The following is a 20,381-nucleotide window of genomic DNA, read 5'->3' as shown; positions in this document are numbered from 1 at the left end:
ATTTGTTCGTAACAATATAAATGCATAATATAATATTAAAATATAAATAACTATTTTTAAATACAACATTGAATTATTCAGTACTTACCCTACACATTTTTGTACGATTACAATTTAAGTTTATTATTATTATTACTAGTTTGTAAACTAGTAAAACTATACATTCGGAACAATTACAGTTTTATCGGAGCTCAACGGCTCTGAACCAGTGTTGCCAACTAATTTTCAGAGGAAGTTGCTAAAGGAAGGTTGATTTGTTGCTAAAAGTTGCTAAATGGCACTGTGATGTCATTGCGTGATGACGTCATTATGCAATCATGACGCAAAATTGTCACTACATCGAATAAAATAAATAATAATTATATATGTTAATTTATATTTGTTTGTAAAATAATATAAATGCTTAACTATGTTAATGTAGAGGAATTTTCTGAATTGATTATTTACAGGTGTTGTCCCTGAAATTTAAATTACGCATTGTATTTAGTGTTTTCAGGTTACAACGGATAATGGATAATGTCCTGAAAAAATTACTAACTTTTCAATTTTTCTAGATATTTTTTTTTACAGTGTACCAACAATCACAGGTACAAGCTACTAACAAGGTGTCATAAATTAACAATTATTCAATTATTAAATTATTCAGTTATTATTATTATTATTATTATTAAATTGAACAATTTCAAATAGCAGCTAACTTAATTCATGTGAGACGTGTACTGCTAGTCATCTTTGGTTTCCTCTTTTTGTGTAATTTAGATTTAAAAAATGTGTCCCTTTTATTGTTTAAGTCACTTATCAAAAGTTGCTAAAAGTTGGCAAATACACTTTTAAAATAGCTAAATTTGTTGCTAGGTGCTTTTGGAAGAAAAAGTTGCTAGGGTAGTATGAAAAGTTGCTAAATCTAGCAACAAAATTGCTAAGTTGGCAACACTGCTCTGAACGGCTCTAGCCCAAGTTGTGATATAAACGAACGCTATTGGCTATTTTAAAAGGGGGCGGGGCTGCTTGATATGTCCGGCCCTGTCTTCCTGTTTCAGGTAAAATGACGTCAACACAGAGTAACGCTGCGTGTTTCTAAGCATTTCAGGGGACCTTTAAAAATAGACCATTATTTAAGGTCCGGGCGGTCATGGGATGCTTTACAAACACATGGAAGAAGAAAACACAATCACACGCACAAATGCTGTATGCACAGTATGGCATGATTTCCCCATCAGCGTAACTGTGAATAAGCTTGCTGGGCAGGGTATGATAGACTAAACAGTTTTATTTATACGTTTAGTATCTAAATATACATTTTTAAAAGAATAAAAAAATACAATCAAACATTTTTGGACACTTTTGGAGGACCATGTGATACCTCAGTCGCTAGACTCAGTGCTGGGCACTGCTGATGAGGTCATAGGTGACCTGTGTGATGTCAAAGGCTTGATGTGAACATTGAGAGGAAAGCAGAGTTTCCACTGAGGTTTTTTGGGAAGGGCTGTAGATAATACGAGCACGTTGAGATTCCACTTCCTCATCTGCCCAGCAGGGAGCAGGCATCTCCACAGAGTACAACAATGGAAACACGCTGCCCATATAAACGCTCACAAACATCTGCTTCAACACATTAATATCCTTCTGAAATACACAGAAACACACATTGCATGTAAACAGCATGAATAAACACATTAAAGCAATACTGTGGCAGTCATGTGACGTCATGTGACACACACTGTACCTTATCAGATCTTCTCAGGCTACTCTCTGATTCGGTCCATGATTTCTGTAAAACAGAAACAGTTTAAGTTTAGTACTTTTGATAACATCTACCCCCATTTATAACATTATAGCCCCATGTATATGATGGTATATTTTTGTCCCCAGAAGTTAATTTAAATAGACAAAAATTAAAACCCTCTTTGGCAATGTTCTGGTAAATCAATTAAAATATTTTTAACAGTAACTTATTTTATAGTTAAATGAAATAATTAAGAATTAATTTTAAATTGTAATAATTTAAAAAATGCGAAAACTTTTCTTTTAAAGGTAGGGTTCACGCGGCAAGTAAAAGTGTGTGTTTATTTGACCAGTCTCACCCTAAATGCATCCATCAGGTCTGGCTGATCTAGAACATCAGGGAAGGATGCTAGAACCGAGCTGCAGATCAGATCTAGGTAGAACACAGAGCCAAGCTATTTACATTCACTTTTACATTCTCATTTACATTTATGTTTTAAATTTACATTTGCTATATACAAAGAAATTGTATATAGTGTTGTGATGTGACAGAAACCTCTGATGCACATTAGATACACATCAAGCACTAAGAAAAAACTAAGACAATCTAATGAAATGTGTGTGTGTTACCTGCATTATACATGGTGACTCTGTCCAATAAAAGAGCATCAGCGAGTATTTGCCTGTATGTTGCCAAGAGATGTACTGTGGACAGACTTCCTACTATAGTGTCAGGCAGCAGACTTATGAAACATTAAGGAAAACAATATTTAGTAACAATATAAATAACCATATTTGATTTTTCATGAATGTTTATCAAAAAACACTGTGGAACCCTACAGTTGACAATGAAAATCTTAGCAACCATTCAAAAGTTTGGGATTTTTTCAAATAAATTATTATTTAAATTTAGCAAGGAAGCATTAAATTGATCAAAACTGAGAGGCATTAAGAAAGATTTTTATTTCAAATAAATGCTCTTCCTTTGAAACTTCTATCCATCAAAGAATCCAGCAAAAATGTATTATAAATATTTAGCAGCATAACTGTTTTCAACATTGAGAATAATACAAAATGTTTTTTGAGCAGCAAATCAGTGCATTAAAATGATCTCTGAAAGATCATGAGACACTGAAGACTGAAGTAATGACTGCCAAAAATTGAGCTTTTCCATCACTGGAATAAATTAAATTTAAAAATAAATTAAAATAAAAAAGTTATTCATTTTGAATTGTAATAATATTTCACAATATTACTATATTTTTGGTCAAATAAAGACAGCTTTGGTGAGCATAAGAGACTTTCCAAAAACATAAAAAAAATCGTACTGACCCACATTTTTAAACATTAATGAACTGTATACTCTAGTGTGTATGCATTCTTACTTCAGAAGCTCTCTGCTCCGTGTTTTCACTGATTTGACCTTAACAACAAGTTTAGGGATCTTCCTGGACAGCAACATCTGCTGAAACACACCAGTAGGATATCCTGAGGACAGGACAGAAGAGATCAGTTTGTATATATTTGTGTGTGTGTGTGTGTTTTTGTAAGAGAATGTTACCTCTTTTGGTAGATGTGGTATTCATGTCACTGTCTTTCTCAAATGGTGTGCCACCATGGACAGTGAGCTCTTGTGTCCTACACACACATGCATATAGTTTGTAAGTATGTAAGGAAAAAATATAACTGCTATGCATCGATCATATTCTAATAAGTGAATTAGTGTGTACCGTAGAGCAATGGGGGCTCCACTTTCATCAAACAGTTTAAGGAACGCCCAGCCACAGCTGAGGTCTCCTCTCTCCCCTGTGGACTGAAAGAGAGTACAAACATTTTTACCAAAGAAACCTGTTACTTCTGCGCAAGACGATTTTTTTCTGGATACTGAAGGAAACCTTGTAGATAGTTACACCCCTTTATTCCATTAGTAAAGGGATAGTTCACCCCCCCCCAAAAAAATTGTCATCATTTACATTCATCAAAAATTGAGAAATACAATGGAACTCCAATGAACTCCAGTGCTGTTCCTAATGTTACTCAAAATATCTTCTTTTGTGTTTCGCAGAAGAATGTTATCCTTACATGTTTGGAATGACTCCAGAGTGAGTAATTGACAGAATTTTCATTTTTGAGTGAAGTATACCTTTAATAGAGATCATTGTGTGTGTTTATGGAAATATGTGAGAGGGTAAAAGATAAGTGATCTTTTATCTTTCTGAGGTTAGATGAAGGCCGTGTGTCCTCTTTGATCAGAGTTGGGTGGTACTGTGATATGATTGTTTAAATGATAAGAATTTTTATTGCAAGAAATAGTTGCTCACATTTCTTATGTAGGTTACACCCAATTCAAACAGAATTCCAAGATCAGGAGATTCAAAGTCACAACGCAGGAAACAGTCTCCATCCAGTAGACAGGGCAGCATCCCAGTCATCTGAAATACACACACAGGGAAAAATACAGATTATAAGGATGAGCGGTTATATTACATAAAAGTATATACAGTGAGGTGAGACACTGGTGAAAATTCTGTATTTTTTATTTCATATTTTTATTACAAATTACATTATCAGCATCAATTTGTGCAAAATCTGAACTATTTTATATTCATTTTAAATTACAAAATGTCAAAATCTTACAACTTTCTTTATTTCTAGGTTTAAATTAGATTTCAAATCCCAGATTTTTAATGTGGCCTCAGACTTTTGTACATGCGTTTGCACATGTTCAAGTGTAGCTTAGTCTTACCCGTGGAGAAAAGCTCCAGGTCTTTGGGCTCTTGGAGCTGTAAGTGGCTCTGACTGTGTGAATGTTACTCAAAACCTGACAAAGAAAATTTTAAAGTAAACTTAAAAGGTGGAACAATGAGTGAGAGAGAAACAATGGCACCATGTCCACTGTATTTGTGTCACACGACACCTGTTTGCAATAAACGTTGGGAAGACAAACGGGTTTTGAATGTGCGTTATAATTGTTCTGCCGTTTACAATGACTTAAGTGACTCATTCAGAAACATCAAAGAAAAGATAAACTGTGCACAATTAACGCTGGACATTACATCATAATACTCCACTTATTATCTATAAACATGCACTGAAACACTTCCTGGTTCTCTCCTAAATATAAAATTCCTGACGATAAGTAATCAAATAGAATTAACGTCCACAGTGTGCAGAAAAAAATCTAGAGTTGTGAAAGACAAAAATCATACAGAAACCAAGTAATGATTAAACTGTTTACACTCAAGACTAAAATATGCCGTAGTATTTTACACTCATGCTTTTGGATTGCAACTGTATTAATTCAAGCACCACAGCTGTTAATCCCATGATGCTTTGTTATTTGTTTTAGGTTTCAAATGGTTCCACCCTGATTACTGTTCCACATGAGCAACACTTAATTTCAGAATCGAATCAGGAATCATTACTCAAGCTTTCCACGAAACATTTGTATGCAAATCTCTCTCTTTTAAGATCATAAAGGGGCAATAATTCTGGTTGTAGGTGCAGCAGTGTGTGTGTGTGTTACCTGGGTTCCATTAAATGCACAGAGCCGAATGTGCCTGCTGAGCACCTGTAACCCGACCCCAGGGGGTGGGATCATTCGACAGCTCCACAGGGTCAGGGTTAAACTCACTCTAGATGACTGGCCGTGAACCTGGGCAAATACACACATACACATTCTTTCTTTCTCTATATACTACTGCTTAAATGTTTAGAATAATTACGATTTTTAAAATGTTTTTGAAAGAAGCTTCTCATGCTCACCAAGGCTGGATTTATTTGAAATATTATTACAATTTAAAATAACCATTTCTATTTCTATTTCTAAACTGTAGTCTTCAGTGTCACATGATCCTTCAGAAATAATTCTAATATGCTGAATTGCTGCTCTATTATTTTGGGTGCTCAAATTATTAATTATGGTTCTTATTATTATAAATGTTAAAAACATTTTTGCGTCTTAATATTTTAATGGAAAATGTGTTCTAGATTTTTTCAGGATTCTTTGATGAATAGAAAGTTAAAAAGAACAGAAATGATTTGAAATAGAAGTCTTTTTTTACATTATATATATCTTTACCGTTTCTTTTTGAACTATTTAATGTGTACTTGCTAAAAAAAAAAAGATCACGGTTTCTGTAACAGTAAGGATCTTCCTGGACAGCAACATCTGCTGAAACACACCAGTAGGATATCCTGAGGACAGAACAGAAGAGATCAGTTTGTATATATTTGTGTGTGTGTGTGTGTTTTTGTAAGAGAATGTTGCCTCTTTTGGTAGAAATCTCTCTCTTTTAAGATCATAAAGGGGCAATAATTCTGGTTGTAGGTGCAGCAGTGTGTGTGTGTGTTAGAATGATTTTCGAAGGATCATGTGACACTGAAGGCTGGAGTAATGGCTGTTGAAAAATGTGAAACATTTTAAAATTTAAAATTGTGATTACTCACTGTAATTAAACTTCATAATAATAGTGTTTTTACTGTATTTTTCAAACAAATTCAGGATTTTTTTTCTTACATTTTTTAAATATATTTCTATATATATATTGTATATATATATCTACGTGTACTGCATTAAGCTAACTGAGACTTGTTATAGCACTTGCTTATCATTGCTCTTTTGTTGATTTTGATTGCTTCCATTGTCCTCATTTGTAAGTCGCTTTGGATACAAGCGTATGCTAAATGTCTAAATGCAAATGAAAATATTGTTATTAAAATCTTAGTAAATGCAACTAGTGTGTGCTTTGCAGTTAGGTACCTTGCCTGTGTCTGGGTCCATATGGAGATCTTTAAAGGAGAGTTGTGACTGGCTAAGCTTGGGCTGAATGAAGTGACTTACTCTATAAGATCTCCCTGCTTGGCACAAATACACAAACACAAAAGGTATACATATGATACAACTGTAATATATCGCTATAAAATCTGATATTTTTACCAGATGTTATAATGTAAAACAAATCAAATAAACTGCATTTTAGGTAACTTAGCTCTTTAAAGACTGAAAATGGCATTTCATCTATAGGTTTTGAAAAATAAAGAGACAGGTAGTGACCTTCCTCTAGGAGTCTGGAGAGAGTGGAGGGTCTGAAGCCTGGTGGGATAGCACCCATCGCTGAAAGCACATCAGTAGCATCTATCTGCAGAAACAACACACAAGCACATTTCACTATGTGAGGGTGCTAGTTAGAAAGTTATGGTAATGTGTGTTATAATTAGTGTTATGATTATTAAAGGGATAGTTCACCCCAAAAATAACATTTCTGTCATCATTTACTCACTCTCAAGTTGTTTCAAACCTGTATGAGTTTCTTTCTTCTGTTGAAAAATGTTGGTAACCATGGATATGGACAACTATTTGCTTACCAACATTCTTCTTCAGAAAGAAATGTATAAATGTTTGTAACAACATGAGGGTGAGTAAATGATGACAAAATTTTCATTTTTGGGTGAACTATCCCTTTAAGGGTGTAATTATCTACATAGAATATACCTCAGTAACAGCCTTCCGCACTGTGCTCCAATTGGATGTTTTGCTAGTTGGACAAGAGGCAGTATTTGATCATTTTCTTTAGTAAAGGCTGCATATGAACTTAATCTTCTGTTTAATTCCTTTCAACTTCAGAAATTGTGAGCTATATTATACACAACAAAATATGAAAACAATGCTGCCATCTAGTGGAGAGAGAGGAAATATCACCTGGACTTTATGTCAGGATCCTCCTCTTCCTCTTCACTCTCCCCCTCATCCTCATTCACTCTCTCACTATCCTGCGAAGACGTCTGAAAATGCACAGTTAAGGTACATTCACAGATGCAATTTATCCATGTTAAAGCAGCACTATGTAACTTTTTCTGTGTTCAAAATTTGCTAAATGTATATAATGAGCAAGTACATCATGAATTCATCTTCCAAACCGCGTTTTTGTCTTATTCCGAATCACTACGGTACACTTATAATAAGTACTTATATTTGGACTATTGTAGCCTGGTCGGGTCGTCACCGCTGCGGAGTAACACACACCTGCGTGAATCGCCATAGATAAACTTAGAGAAGTAGCTCCGGTAGGAATGTTCTTCCGCGGGATGTGTGCAGTTCTGTTTATTAACCGCTAGAGCGCCAAAAGTTACATAGTGCTGCTTTAATGATCTACACACAGATTCCTAACGGACTGCAAATTAGTGCTTAGTCTTTTTTTTTTATTTTGTTCATTCAAGAGTTTAATTTGTATATTTATAAAAGTGCACAGCCTACACCAGTCCCGAACTGCTCTGGAATATGACTTGGACAATGTAAAAGTATAACATAAAGATAGATTATATGCATAATGTGAAAATGTCAATCAAAACCATAATACTGTAAAACATTATTAAAGCAGTAAACTGCAGGAAAACAGTGTTTAAATAAGATTTTAAATGTTGTTTTTCCTCCAATCTTTATGTCAAAATTTACTCTAAAAAAGTATCAACTTGTGCATATAAAAAGCAAAAGTGAATTAAAAGACAAAAATCTAGGGTTTTTATTAAGTTTTGTTTAAACCATTTATGGCTTTCCCCAATAATAAAAACACTGTTTAATGTGTGAATATGACTTACATGTTATCAAACATTTACATGGCGCATGTAAATGCACTCAGTGAGTGCCTGTGATATTATACGCACCTTCAGGAAGGTTTTGGGCACCAGGCCCTTCTGGCCTTTTGAGTTTTGAGCCAGCCACCATCCATCCTTATTCTTAGAGAGAACTCTCAAAACCTCTCCTTTCTGAAACAACACAAAAAAGACTCAAGTGAGACTCACTGAATTGCTCAGTGCAAGAAAATAACCTAAATTCAAGTATTCAACACCTAAAATAAAATGTTATGACTGTTACCTGGATGCTGAGGTCCCCTTCTTCCTCTCCCGTAAACGCACTGAGAGCAATGTAGGAGACAGATCCTTGTCCTTTAGCAGTTGGACCGATATCCTCATCACCACTGTCAGCATTATCATCATCATCATCATCATCGTCATAATCATCCTGTACTTCTTCTTCAGCATCTTCATCCTCAGAGCTCTCATCTTCTTCATCACTATTTTCCTCCTCGCTCTCCTGATCTCTCTGGGACGAACTAGGTCCAGCCGTCCTACGTGGCCAAGAAAAAATAATGGTATTAAATATTTTTCGATTTTATATAAATGTTATATAAATGATTTCATATGGATAAAAGCTGATCTAAAAATGGTTTGATGGTTTGTTTGAATGCATGATAAAGTCTCTGGGATCTGTGCTGGTCAGGTGAGTAAGATTTGTTTGAATGGATGAGGTTACATACTCATCATGAGGCTGCAGCTGAAGAGCTAGAGACTGTAGACGCTCATATAAAGTCAACAAACGCTTCTCCTCTTCCCTCTTACACTGGTCATAATTCCCCACTGGAGCCAGCTCATCTGCCTGCACACATGGAATTCAGCATAATAATAGCAGGATCTAACATGATACATTGTATAGGGTTCAGTAAACGTTCATCAAAAAACAAAAGGAGAGAAATATACATACACATTTTATATGTGCAAGAAAAAATTATTTCAGAAATATTTTTTATTATGTTTTTAAAAATTAAATATGTAGCAATTTATGTGAGATGAAGTAACAATACCAATACACAGACATAAACATTACTTTAGATAATTTCTTCAGAGTCTTCATAATTTCCTCCACTGCACGCTGTAACTCTTTGCACCTGAAATGCAACACCATTACATAACACCATTACAAATCACGGCAAAACACAGAAAGTATGCGCTATTTGACCTAGTTGATGTAGAGACGTTCAAAAACAAAACAGAGGGAAGACGTCTTTACCTCTCCAATGTCTCTGTCCTGTCTGACGCATCTGGTTCAGCAGCATGCTGCACCAAAGCGTCCACCTACAGGACAGATAACAGTGAGTAGAGGTTTAATATCAAAACCGGTGCGCACCAGCAAAAGAACAAACATTTCATTCAATCAATTAAATTAAATGTAATTTATTTTTTTATTATCAACCTTTCTCTTGATGTCATCCGTTTCTCTTTGGACCGTCTGAAGAGGTCCTCTCCTTTTCGGAGGCATCTTCTATTCGTCTTCAACACAAAATGTGATCATGCACGGTATTTTGAATGTGTGATTTGATGAAACGTCCCGGTCGTGCTCAGGTTTAACAAACCAGAAAGCACCGGAGGCGCCATGACAGACGCTCCGGATAATGTTGCTAAGATACTTTTACGCGACGCTGTTATTATTACATCATCACTGCGCGCGAGAGCCATTAGATAGCGCATTCTAGCATAGATATGTATGTATTATATCTATGGCGCATAGAAGTGCAATCTCAGCTATGAAAATTTATCTGTGAATTTTTTGAACCATATGATTTTATTTGGTAAATTTCATGTGCATAGAAGAAATTCGGCTAATCTAGAACATATTTTTAATGTTTTTAACTAAACTTAAATTGAGTCCAATAAATAAATATTGAAAAAAATTTAATGTTCCATTTGCAGTTAAAGATAATGTAAGAGTAAGAATTTGAAATGCTGTCATTCATTTATGTATTTTGGTTGTCGTTTAAATGTCGTATATATAAGATATATCTTGATTCCCGCGATGCGGTTTTGTTATGACAGAAAGCACATTCATTTCTGTTTTGGGCTGTGACTGTAATCTGGTAAAACAGGTTTCTTGGAAAAGTGCTTCTGTTTAAGTAAATAAAAATGCATACAGAAAAAATAAAAAGTTTAAATCAGGGACCCCAACATATTTGGTTGAATTATTCCAGGTTTCTTCTGAGATCCACATTTAAATACACAAATCTGTGAATTCCAGTTCTAAAAAAAATCTTACAAGCATGTGGAAAAGTCATTGAAACTTTCAAATACATTATAAATATGCTAAGATGTCTCAAAACCACATTCCCTGATTTTAGGTTCTGTCATTTAATGGATAGGACATACACACTGTTGTTCACAGCTTACTTTTGTTGGATCAAACTTGAGCTCAATGGCACAACAATAATGTGCAGATTAATTTTTATATTAATGAGTCAACGGTTAATAAAATATTTCATTTATTTCAAATGACAGAGACAAAGAAAAAGCACAGACATGGTAACATGATTTATGGCTTGAACAAACATTGAAGAAAAATACTTATAAATACAACTTTCTGCTGAGTTTTTAAAGTCCTTAATAAAGTTGTATTGCTTTGCTCCAGCCTGTAGATTGCGTCTTTGATCCAAGGTTGAAAGCCTGATCCTGCTGAGAGCTGGAGAGGTGCTGTTCTAGACTCCTCAATCTGTTTGTAAACCAGGAATACTCTATCAGGCTTTGATGACCGAGGCACTAAAAAGTGAAAGAGCTTTTAGACTGGTTATAGCGTCAAACGAAAGCCATTTAGTCTACTCCAAGTACAATAATGACATGAAAGACACATGTCTCACCAGGTCGGTTGCGTGATGTTTTGTATGCGTCATGACAGGTCTAGCTTCTTCTGTGTTTCTGCGAGCTTGTCCTGTAACCTCTTTTTCCGCCAGTCCAAGAACCTTCTTCGCATTCTGTTTGCCTGCCAGCCGGCGATAAAACCAGCCGCAAACGAAACGAATATAGCGACCTGTAACGTCCTCTCTGACACATCGGCCATGTTCACCTCCGTTCGGCCACAGCTCGCTGCGTGAATAGAAGGCGCATCACGTGACTTGGGCGAAACCGGCTGCGCCACCGTGACGTCAATTTGTAGGCCAACTGAATAAAGACTACATTTACCACATTTATTTACTACATGAATTTACTTGTTTGACAACCGTAGACCTTGTTTAGAAACGTGATGAGAAAACACAGCTGCTGCAAAACTCGCGTTTCTACGGAGCCCCTAAAGGGACATGGTGGTGGAAAAAAATTCGGGGTGGGATATTTGCGTTCCCTTTTGCGTTCTCTCGCAAAGATATTTTGCGTTCCCTCGCAAAACTTTTGCGTTCTCTTGCAAAAGAGATTTGCGTTTTGCGAGGGAACGCAAAGTTTCTCGAGGGAACGCAAAAGTTTTGCGAGAGAACGCAAAAAATCTGACAAATATTTTTTCCTCCCACCCCAAATTTTTTCACTCAATCTGATTTTTTTCCACCACCATGTCCCTTTAGGGGCTCCGTACGTTTCAGTTAACTGCGCCATTTATGTTGCAAAACAAAATGTGTCTTCAAGTAGCCTAATGTTAACAATAGACTTTATAAACCAAAATCCATTTGTATCCACACACTGAAAATTCCACAGGAAACCAAAATGCTAATTCTCTTCAGGTTCTAGGACTACAATGAAATATTGAGTCATTTAAGTCGATAGCCTATGTGTAAAAGTTGAATTTGTTCAGCTAGGAAGGGCACGTTTTATCATTCATTCTGTCTGTGCCTTTACCTTCTTTGAGAAAAATAGATGCATGGCTAGTAGGGTGGACTGCAAAAGTGGGACAGTTTTGTGATGGAGAACTGCCAAAAGTGTAATGTCTTCATTCTTTGTGTACTTTGTAATGTGTAATGTCACAACTCAAAAATACATAGAAACAATATTGAATGTAATTTATGTGATAATGATGATAGACTTTTCTAAACAAGGCATTGTTTAATAATTTCAGGTAAACTGAAACACCATCAGCAAAAGTTTCTAAACAGTAATAATGGAAAATGTTATATATAACAAAACAAAAATCTTTACAAGATGGTTTTGGGAACACGGTAGGTAGTTTGTTGCTGATCCAAGATGGTATACCAGCTTGATCATGGTTGCTAGATCAGCTTGGACCAGCTAAAGTGTAACCCATTAACTACCATATTAATATAATCATAATAATATGTTTCAATAATTAATTTGTGTTTGCTGAGATCAATTAGATGTTGAAGCATTACCTGATGATTTCAGGCAGAATGACAAAGGACCCCTATGGCAGTTATTCAAGACGCAATCAATCACAAAACTAATTGGTCTCACTCACAAACTCATTTGTCTTGCCCTATAGTTAATTTTGGAATCTAAAGGCCATTATTTAAGGATCAACTTTCAATAGCAAGTTAAAGAAGGTGTTATTGTACATCAACTAACATAATTTCATAAGCTTTATTTATTCTTTAACAACGGTTGCTTCTTCTTTGTCTTGTTTATGAGTAGTATTATTAATAGGACGTTTCTGAAGGACTTTCCTCAATGGCTGAAGCCTGCAGATGAGGCGGATTCACGCCTTTCAGGTTGCTACGCAACAGCCTTCTTCTTGGTCTTCTGTCACGCATGTGCGCGGTGCATAGTGGGAGTATCCAAGCGACGCTGAATCAGTGCAGGAGCAGAGGAGGCTGGAAATGGTGCAGCATCAACAAGGGGAAAAGGCGCAGCGGTCGCGCCAACGGAATTATGCGGCTCTCCTTAAACTCTCACTTTGAGATTTTACTCCGTCGACAGAAGAACAGGTTAGTAAATTGTTTTTTGTTCGCCAAGTTATTTTTTTAAACAAAGCGCTGCCGTAGCAATCCGCTTGTCCCGTGTATGTTGGCACCTTGTCAATAGTGATGGTGCGCTGGCGCGAGCCGCAGGCTTCCATAGAAGATGCGCGTGCACGCGAAAACAAAATTTGTCACGGTCTTGACAAACTATTAAAGCACTTGGGCCTGAGTCAAAAATAGAAACTCGCCCATTTTTATATATATTATGCACGCTTAAGGAAAATCATGAATAATGTACATTACATGCCACATAATGCAGGTGTACGTCAACAACTCACGTGGCCTATCAGTGGGAGTTGTAGTTTTTCAAAGATGACAATGCCCAATGGCGTTTATGTCTATTGTCTCATTGAAGAACGACATATCCCAAAGTGCTTTTCGCTCCGGGTTCGAGCAGGGGAATGTTCTGCTGATTGTTAAGCATTGCCCCAATGGACGATGATCAAACGATGGTTTGGGGTCGGGGCTTAGCCTTCAGGGATGCTCATTGGAGCAGAACGTGTTTGGGTGTGGTCCGTTCAGACGGATCCTTTTGGCACTGCGGAGAAAGCTGAAGATGTCAGGAGACTGAGCCCACGCAGTCCTGAGCTCCTGACATTTAGTTAAGTCAGAATAATAAAGTGCTCTCAGCAAATGCTTTATGCATTCAGAATCTTATTATCATTTTGTTAAAGTGTACGAGTTTTCCTATGCAAACAGGTGAAGAGCCTGTTGCCAGATTCGTCTGAGGTTTATTCTTTGGTCCCTGCACTTGATCTAATAAAGTCAGGTTTATATTTTTAAATTTTAATAGACAGTCGTGTAATTGTAGCCTACTGTAAAACACGTTTTGTAAAAAATAAATACTAGCTATGCTTCATACCTTATATACATTGGAAATGTATATGACATAAAACAGGGTTATATTCTTAAAGTAACAAATATTTGTTACAATTGTGTTTTTATTAGTGAAAACTGAAATGTATGAATCTACTTATAAAACATTTATTTTTTAATTTGTAAAATGTTTGAAACGTATTTAAAAAGTTAGTTTATTCTTTTAATATTTAAATTTTATTTTGCTTTTTTGAGTAGTTCGATGTTTACTGTAAACATTTTATGCTTTAGTGACATATATTTAGGGAAGTAAAATGCAGCCACCAAAATGGCATCAGTAGTTTTTACTATACATTTAACCCCCTAAGTTTGTTGAGAGTCTGGGTGGGGGCCCTGGATCTCAAAAGTGTCAAAAACCCTTTAGTAATGGAAGAAACACTGGTTATTTTACACATTCAATTCAAACTTTACATTTGTTAATTCATCAGTATTCAGTTTGTAGTAAAAACGCATGAGCAAAGTAGATTCGAGAAGCATTATAATATACATTCTTTGTAGAAATGTTTTATATGAATTTTAAAGCATTTTCCGGTTACTGTACACATATTTTTAGCAATTACATTTCAACATTATGCACTGTATTCTAAAATAGGGGAATAAATTAGCTCGGACAGTTTATGGCATAATTATGAATGCTGAGATGAGATGCCTTCCTTAGGCTGTTTTTAGTGTGTAGAATGAGAGGAGGTATTCCCTGCAATCTTCTGAAATATCTATATGTGTCTCTGCATCAACTCTCTCAGATGAAGGTGACAGAAGTGTTAAGGCGAGAGTCTTTTAATGTGTTTCATCAGTTTTATTAATTAGATCCATTTATAACCCATTGCATTCCTTAGAGAGAAGAATCATTTTAGAAGGTGAGAGTGATTGTGCTTTGTAACGGTAAACAGATAGAAATGTTTGAAATCTTTTAAGGATTTAACTTAAGCACTCACAGAGCCTGCAAATGTAGACACTCATGTGAAAAATAATCTCTTATTTTTCCATTTTACTGAGGTTGATAAGTGACTGTAACATTATGAGAGCATGCTTAAGGGTGTAGTCCAGTTCTGACAGACAAGTACTCTGTGTCTGACCGGCTCTTGTGGATACCTGATACTCTGCAGACATTACAGAAATCTCAGAGAGGCAATAGATGATTTACTTCCTTTTCAGGGTCTTTAAATCATTTTAAGACCATCAATGGCTTTTGATTATTTTCAGAATTATATGTTCAACAATGGTTTATGTCTGTGGAAATGAGTGAAATTTATGTCATTTTGGCCACATTTTTACAGTTAATGCCCTTGTATGACCTGAAAATCGGATCATTGATTATGGAAAACAGCCCGGCCCCGGATACTGACCTCCAGAGAAACATATGTCTGTTCCTTCTGGTGTCTGTATTGTATTTTTCATTCTGATGGAAACAATGCTGTTTTTGTTGTCAGTTTGTCACTTATCTTGTCTTGTATTGGGTTTGTGGATAATTATTTTAAGACCTGAAATACTTCTTATTTATTTTCATTTGAGTTTTTTTCCTGAATGTTTATTATTTTTAGGGGGTGTCCATTTTTGATGTCTTAGAATATTTCAATCTGGTTGCAGCTCCCAGCAAACCTTGTTTAAGAAATATTTGTTCAGATTGAAAATCTGTGATTTTTAAACTGTATTTAAACCTGGAGATACCCAGAAAGTTTAGGTTAAAAAAATGAAACATAGAAAAGATATGCAAAATAAGTAAGGAATATTTAAGATTTTCATGATTATCATGATTTCATGGTAATTAATGGTAACTAATCAAATACATGCAAAAAAAGAACATACCAAATACCAATTCATACCATACCAATTCTTAAAGAAAATAATTATATTTTGACCCCACTATGCGCTTTTATTTTTTATTATAGCATGCAAGGTTAGCAGTTGTGTGCACACTATGTTGCAGGTAAATGGCAGGGTTTGGTAAAGTGCTGGCCAGCCGATGCAGTGCGTAGGGCCTGGAGTCCACGGCGACGAAAACATGAACGGGGCGGGGGAGCAGGTCGACATCCTGCCCTCCAACTGCTTGGTAAAAGAGCGCTGGAAAGTGGTAAGTGTGTGTCTATATTTAGGTGGGATTGTGTTTGTGGAATAAAGACGCCCAAATTGTCTGTTGCCTTTGCAGCCTCATCGCACAGGACAAAACGGTCCACATATGACAACAGATGCTTTCAAATCAACTCAGTCTGGCTTCTCTCCAAAATGCGCCCAAACCATTTGGTTGTGGGCCAGTTCATAGCATTTCTCCTTCAAGCAGATGTCCTTAGAAATGATTTGTGGCTGTTTTACTGTAATAATATCTATGATGGGGATAGTAGCGATCTGACTCATCAGTGACTGACTTAAACTTAATTCTCTCATAACTCATGTGATAAAGCATGTTTAAGCCAAGATTAATCAATATGCTTAGTTCATGCTACTAGGACTGAATTGCTTGGAATTGAATTAAATCTTTCATGTTAAGTAATATGTTCTGTGATTAGAGCAGCTAAAGTAACTCAGCCATTCTGTTTTTGTCATACAATTTATTGCATGTCAAACAAATCCAGCCAGAAAATCCTCAAAAGCTTTTCTGTGAATTTAGCTGATGTACTTGTCCTGTTTAGCAATACGGGACTTTCTCAGATTTTAGATGATGTTTATTTATGATGTACAGTATGCTCTTAAAGATTCTTTATTGGCATCTGTTTCAATGAAGAACTTTCCATTGCACAGAAGATTCTCTATGTTGAAAAAAGGTTCTTTAGATTATTAAAATGTTCTTCACATTAAGAAAAAAATGGTTCTTTCAAGAACTGTTCACTGAAAGGTTCTTTGGAGATCCCAAAATGGTTCTTTTATGTCATCGCTGCAAAACCCCCTTTTGGAACTATTTTTAACAGTATATATTGTGCAAAACCAGCTCTGAGTCGAAAGCATGTGGAATAGATGACACACAGGTTAAATCATTGCTCTGCCATGACTGACCTTGCTATTGTTTGTGTATTCAGCTGAAGAAGATTGGGGGTGGAGGGTTCGGGGAGATCTATGAGGCCTATGATCTGTTGACACGAGAGAATATGGCTCTTAAGGTGGAATCTGCCCAACAACCAAAACAAGTGCTAAAGATGGAGGTTGCTGTGCTAAAGAAACTACAAGGTGAGGAGATGGAGGGAATGTGGATATATTTTGTGTCCTTTATCATTCTTACAATTTGATTTAAACATTATGTGGTAATGTTGTTGCTTCTAAAGTTACTGGCCAGTTTTCAAGATTGTTTTATGCATTTGCCAAAGCTAATTTTTACTCTCATGTATAAATTGACAAGTTCATTTTGGACTATGTTTATGTATATGCTGATACACTACCATTCAAACGTTTGGGGTCAGTACGATTTTTTTTACTTTTATCCAACAAGGATGCATTAATTTAATCAAAAGGGACAATATTTATAATGCTACGAAAGATTTCTATTTCAAATAAATGTTGTTCCTTTCAACTTTCTATTCATCAAAAATCCTGAAAAAATGTAATCATGGTTTCCATAAACTATTAAGCAGCACAACTGTTTTAAACATTGATAATAATAATAAAAAAAAAAACAAGATTAACATATTAGAACGATTTCTGAAGGATCATGTGATACACTGAAGACTGGAGTAATGACTGCTGAAAATGTAGCTTTCCCATTACAATAATGCATTTTATTTTAAAATATATATTAAAATATTTACTTATTTTCATTTGTAATAATATTTCAATACAAATAAATGCAGCTTTGTTGAGCATAAGAGACTAAAAAAATGTACTGACTCCAAACTTTTGAATGATAGTGTACAGTACATATTTGTCTTGTTATAATGAGGCAGCAAGCAGAATGGTGTATGTGTAAAGATATGTGACAGTTTATCTGTTAATATGCCCATCATAATCTTTTTTTTTTTGGAAGTGCTCATATGAAACACACACAGAGACGCACTGTGACTTTCATGCATGTCAAGGCAGTTTGCCTCAGCTGTAGTTCAGACATACCACTGGGAATCTGTAAGGGTAATGAGCATGAAGAACTGAAGGGAAGTGGGATTACCACACTTTTTCTCTCTCTCCGTCTCTTTTTTGCTGCTTTCTTGCTCTCTCATGTCTTCATAACCTTCATGAAGGACGTGCTGGAATTCCAAATGCCACCGCCTCTGTCTCTACCTGCTTGCTGAAATTTGTGTTTTGTATGTGTGAGAATGTGTGTATTCACATATCCATGCAGAAGAGAAAATGTCAGCTGTAGTAAATGGGAATATCCGTGACATTACTGCTTTAATTTCTTGTGCAGGAAAGAATCATGTTTGCAAATTTATTGGATGTGGAAGAAATGACAAGTTCAATTACGTTGTCATGCAGCTGCAGGTACAGTATTTTTTTATTTGTTTTTATGCATGTTTGTGTGTGTGTGTGCGTGTGTGTGAAATCTGATTCTCTCTTTCTGTAGGGAAGGAATCTCGCTGATCTCAGGAGGAGTCAGCCTAGAGGGACGTTCAGTATGAGCACGACTCTACGGTTGGGGAAACAGATTCTGGAGTCCATTGAAGCTATTCACTCTGTGGGCTTCCTGCACCGAGACATTAAACCTGTATGTCTTACTGTTGATGATATGATCTCTTCCATTCTCTTTCCCAATCCGATTACCTGGCTCCTGCCAGCTAATACTGGTTTCTCTCCTATCCTTAGTCTAATTTTGCCATGGGCCAATTGCCGTCTACCTGTAGGAAATGTTACATGCTGGACTTTGGTTTGGCACGACAGTACACTAATACGAATGGGGAAGTGCGGCCTGTAAGTATTACTTTTGCTTTATTTTCTGATACAGTCTTTTTCCTTATTTATATTCTCTCAATTACCATTTCTGTTTGTTTTATTTATTTATTTATTTTTAATGGAAATCGCCTAATAAGCAGCATTTTTTACATTTCCGTTTTGTGCATGTGCAGTTTTTATATTTAGTTGTGATGTTTTATGTTTCAAAAGTTATTTCTAAGGATGCACTGATATTAAAATTCTGACCAGATGTGTATATGTATGTATATATGTATGTATATATATATATTATATTTAATAACAGTGTTATTGACTTATTTTTTTTAAGACTTTAAGTCAGTATTATGTACAGTAGCAACAAAGATAATGTAAAAGCATTGGAAAGGATAGCAATTAATAACGGCCAATAACCAATATGGTACCAAAGTATCATGCATTCCTATTTATTTTATTATTTTTCTATTATTTGCTTTTTACTGATGAATTTTATTATTTGTGTGTTAATTCATTTTTATGTTTCACTTTTCTCAGTTTTGTTTTGCAGTTCTGATTTGGCTCTCATGTTGAATCGCATGCTCCCCCGCCAAAGATGTTTGTCCCTGTTACCATAGCGACAGTCATATTGTGAGTTTTCCAAAATCTTGAAAAGATTCCTTCCTTACCCTCTGAAGGTCTCAGAAATGACACACTCTTCTCTAATGGTTGTGCCTTAAACGTTAAATCCTGAAGCACGGCCCCTTTTGACATAATCACACCCATGCCATACTGACCCATACCTACAACCTACTATACATACTCCTCTATGTAAGAGCGTCCCTGTATGTGTGTGTAAATGAATTTCAATCAGCCTAGGAATCCCCCAAAAAGTTAAAAGATCATAAAAGTTTCTAAAACATACGGAATTCAATTCAATTGATTTTTCAATTCAAGTTTATTTGTATAGCGCTTTTTGCAATACAAATCGTTGCAAAGCAACTTTACAGAAAATTAAGTTTCTACAATATATTTAGTGACTGTCAGTTAATGTACATATGGCAGAAATGTACGGAAAAATCAATTAAAGACGTTATCAAACAGACGATGAACACTATTAACAGCAATTATTATATGATGCAATCAAACTTATAGCAAAATTTGGTAGTTCTGTATGTTGTTTCAGGGTTGGCATCATCTGAGGTCTTCTGAGGGGTTGGCATCATCTCTTCTCAGGTGTTCGGTCATCTCAGGTCTTTGTAAGGGCTGGATCCAGACTGAAGCTTGTGTAAATCCTAGCAAAAACAGAGAAACAAATAGAGACATAATTAACGTAGCTGCTGTTCCAACCAAGCACAATTGATTTGTTTAACCCAAACTAAAGAATAACAATGCGCATTTGATCAGATATAACTGCAGTACAATATTATGAGATGCATTATTTGAATGCTTGGCCAAAGAGATGTGTCTTTAATCTAGATTTAAACAGAGAGAGAGTGT

The 20,381-nt window shown here is 35.7% G+C and overlaps 2 protein-coding genes and 1 long non-coding RNA gene across 4 annotated transcripts in view; 1 reads left to right on the top strand and 2 right to left on the bottom strand.

Moving 5' to 3' along the window:
• Positions 1 to 1,317: 1,317 nt before the first annotated feature.
• nphp1 (nephronophthisis 1) lies at positions 1,318 to 9,978 on the bottom strand. 2 transcript variants are annotated; one of them, XM_016558661.1, is made up of 20 exons: positions 9,755 to 9,978; positions 9,572 to 9,636; positions 9,389 to 9,449; positions 9,042 to 9,160; positions 8,600 to 8,852; positions 8,389 to 8,490; positions 7,427 to 7,509; positions 7,220 to 7,262; positions 6,782 to 6,866; positions 6,488 to 6,582; positions 5,252 to 5,380; positions 4,472 to 4,546; positions 4,047 to 4,157; positions 3,456 to 3,538; positions 3,287 to 3,363; positions 3,111 to 3,213; positions 2,356 to 2,468; positions 2,085 to 2,158; positions 1,727 to 1,771; positions 1,318 to 1,626 (listed from the first exon to the last, which is right to left on the bottom strand). In XM_016558661.1, the coding sequence occupies exons 1-20, from the start codon at positions 9,818 to 9,820 to the stop codon at positions 1,378 to 1,380; spliced, it is 2,031 nt and encodes a 676-aa protein (XP_016414147.1). In that variant the 5' UTR covers positions 9,821 to 9,978; the 3' UTR covers positions 1,318 to 1,377. The 2 variants fall into 2 exon arrangements, with proteins under 2 accessions (XP_016414147.1, XP_016414155.1); XM_016558669.1 differs by lacking the exon at positions 4,047 to 4,157.
• Positions 9,979 to 10,818: 840 nt separating this feature from the next.
• Positions 10,819 to 20,381, bottom strand: part of LOC107744371 (uncharacterized) — a 22,921-nt gene continuing 13,358 nt past the window's right edge. Inside the window, exons 3-5 of the long non-coding RNA XR_001640472.1 lie at positions 19,598 to 19,603; positions 11,187 to 11,412; positions 10,819 to 11,104 (exon numbers count right to left, since the gene is read on the bottom strand). This is a non-coding gene — a long non-coding RNA (uncharacterized LOC107744371). The remainder of the gene's footprint in view (positions 11,105 to 11,186; positions 11,413 to 19,597; positions 19,604 to 20,381) is intronic.
• The window catches only part of ttbk1b (tau tubulin kinase 1b), a 24,027-nt gene continuing 16,714 nt past the window's right edge, over positions 13,069 to 20,381 (top strand). Inside the window, exons 1-6 of the mRNA XM_016557975.1 lie at positions 13,069 to 13,190; positions 16,027 to 16,170; positions 17,111 to 17,258; positions 18,427 to 18,500; positions 18,583 to 18,723; positions 18,822 to 18,926. Coding sequence (XP_016413461.1) covers positions 16,063 to 16,170; positions 17,111 to 17,258; positions 18,427 to 18,500; positions 18,583 to 18,723; positions 18,822 to 18,926 — 576 coding nt within the window. The 5' untranslated portion in view covers positions 13,069 to 13,190; positions 16,027 to 16,062. The remainder of the gene's footprint in view (positions 13,191 to 16,026; positions 16,171 to 17,110; positions 17,259 to 18,426; positions 18,501 to 18,582; positions 18,724 to 18,821; positions 18,927 to 20,381) is intronic.

Source organism: Sinocyclocheilus rhinocerous, unplaced genomic scaffold (genome assembly GCF_001515625.1).
Source record: "Sinocyclocheilus rhinocerous isolate Xijiao unplaced genomic scaffold, SAMN03320098_v1.1 scaffold851, whole genome shotgun sequence".
NCBI lineage: Eukaryota > Metazoa > Chordata > Actinopteri > Cypriniformes > Cyprinidae > Sinocyclocheilus > Sinocyclocheilus rhinocerous.
Note: the sequence above shows the minus strand (reverse complement) of the source record. Positions and strands in the feature narration are given on the sequence as shown.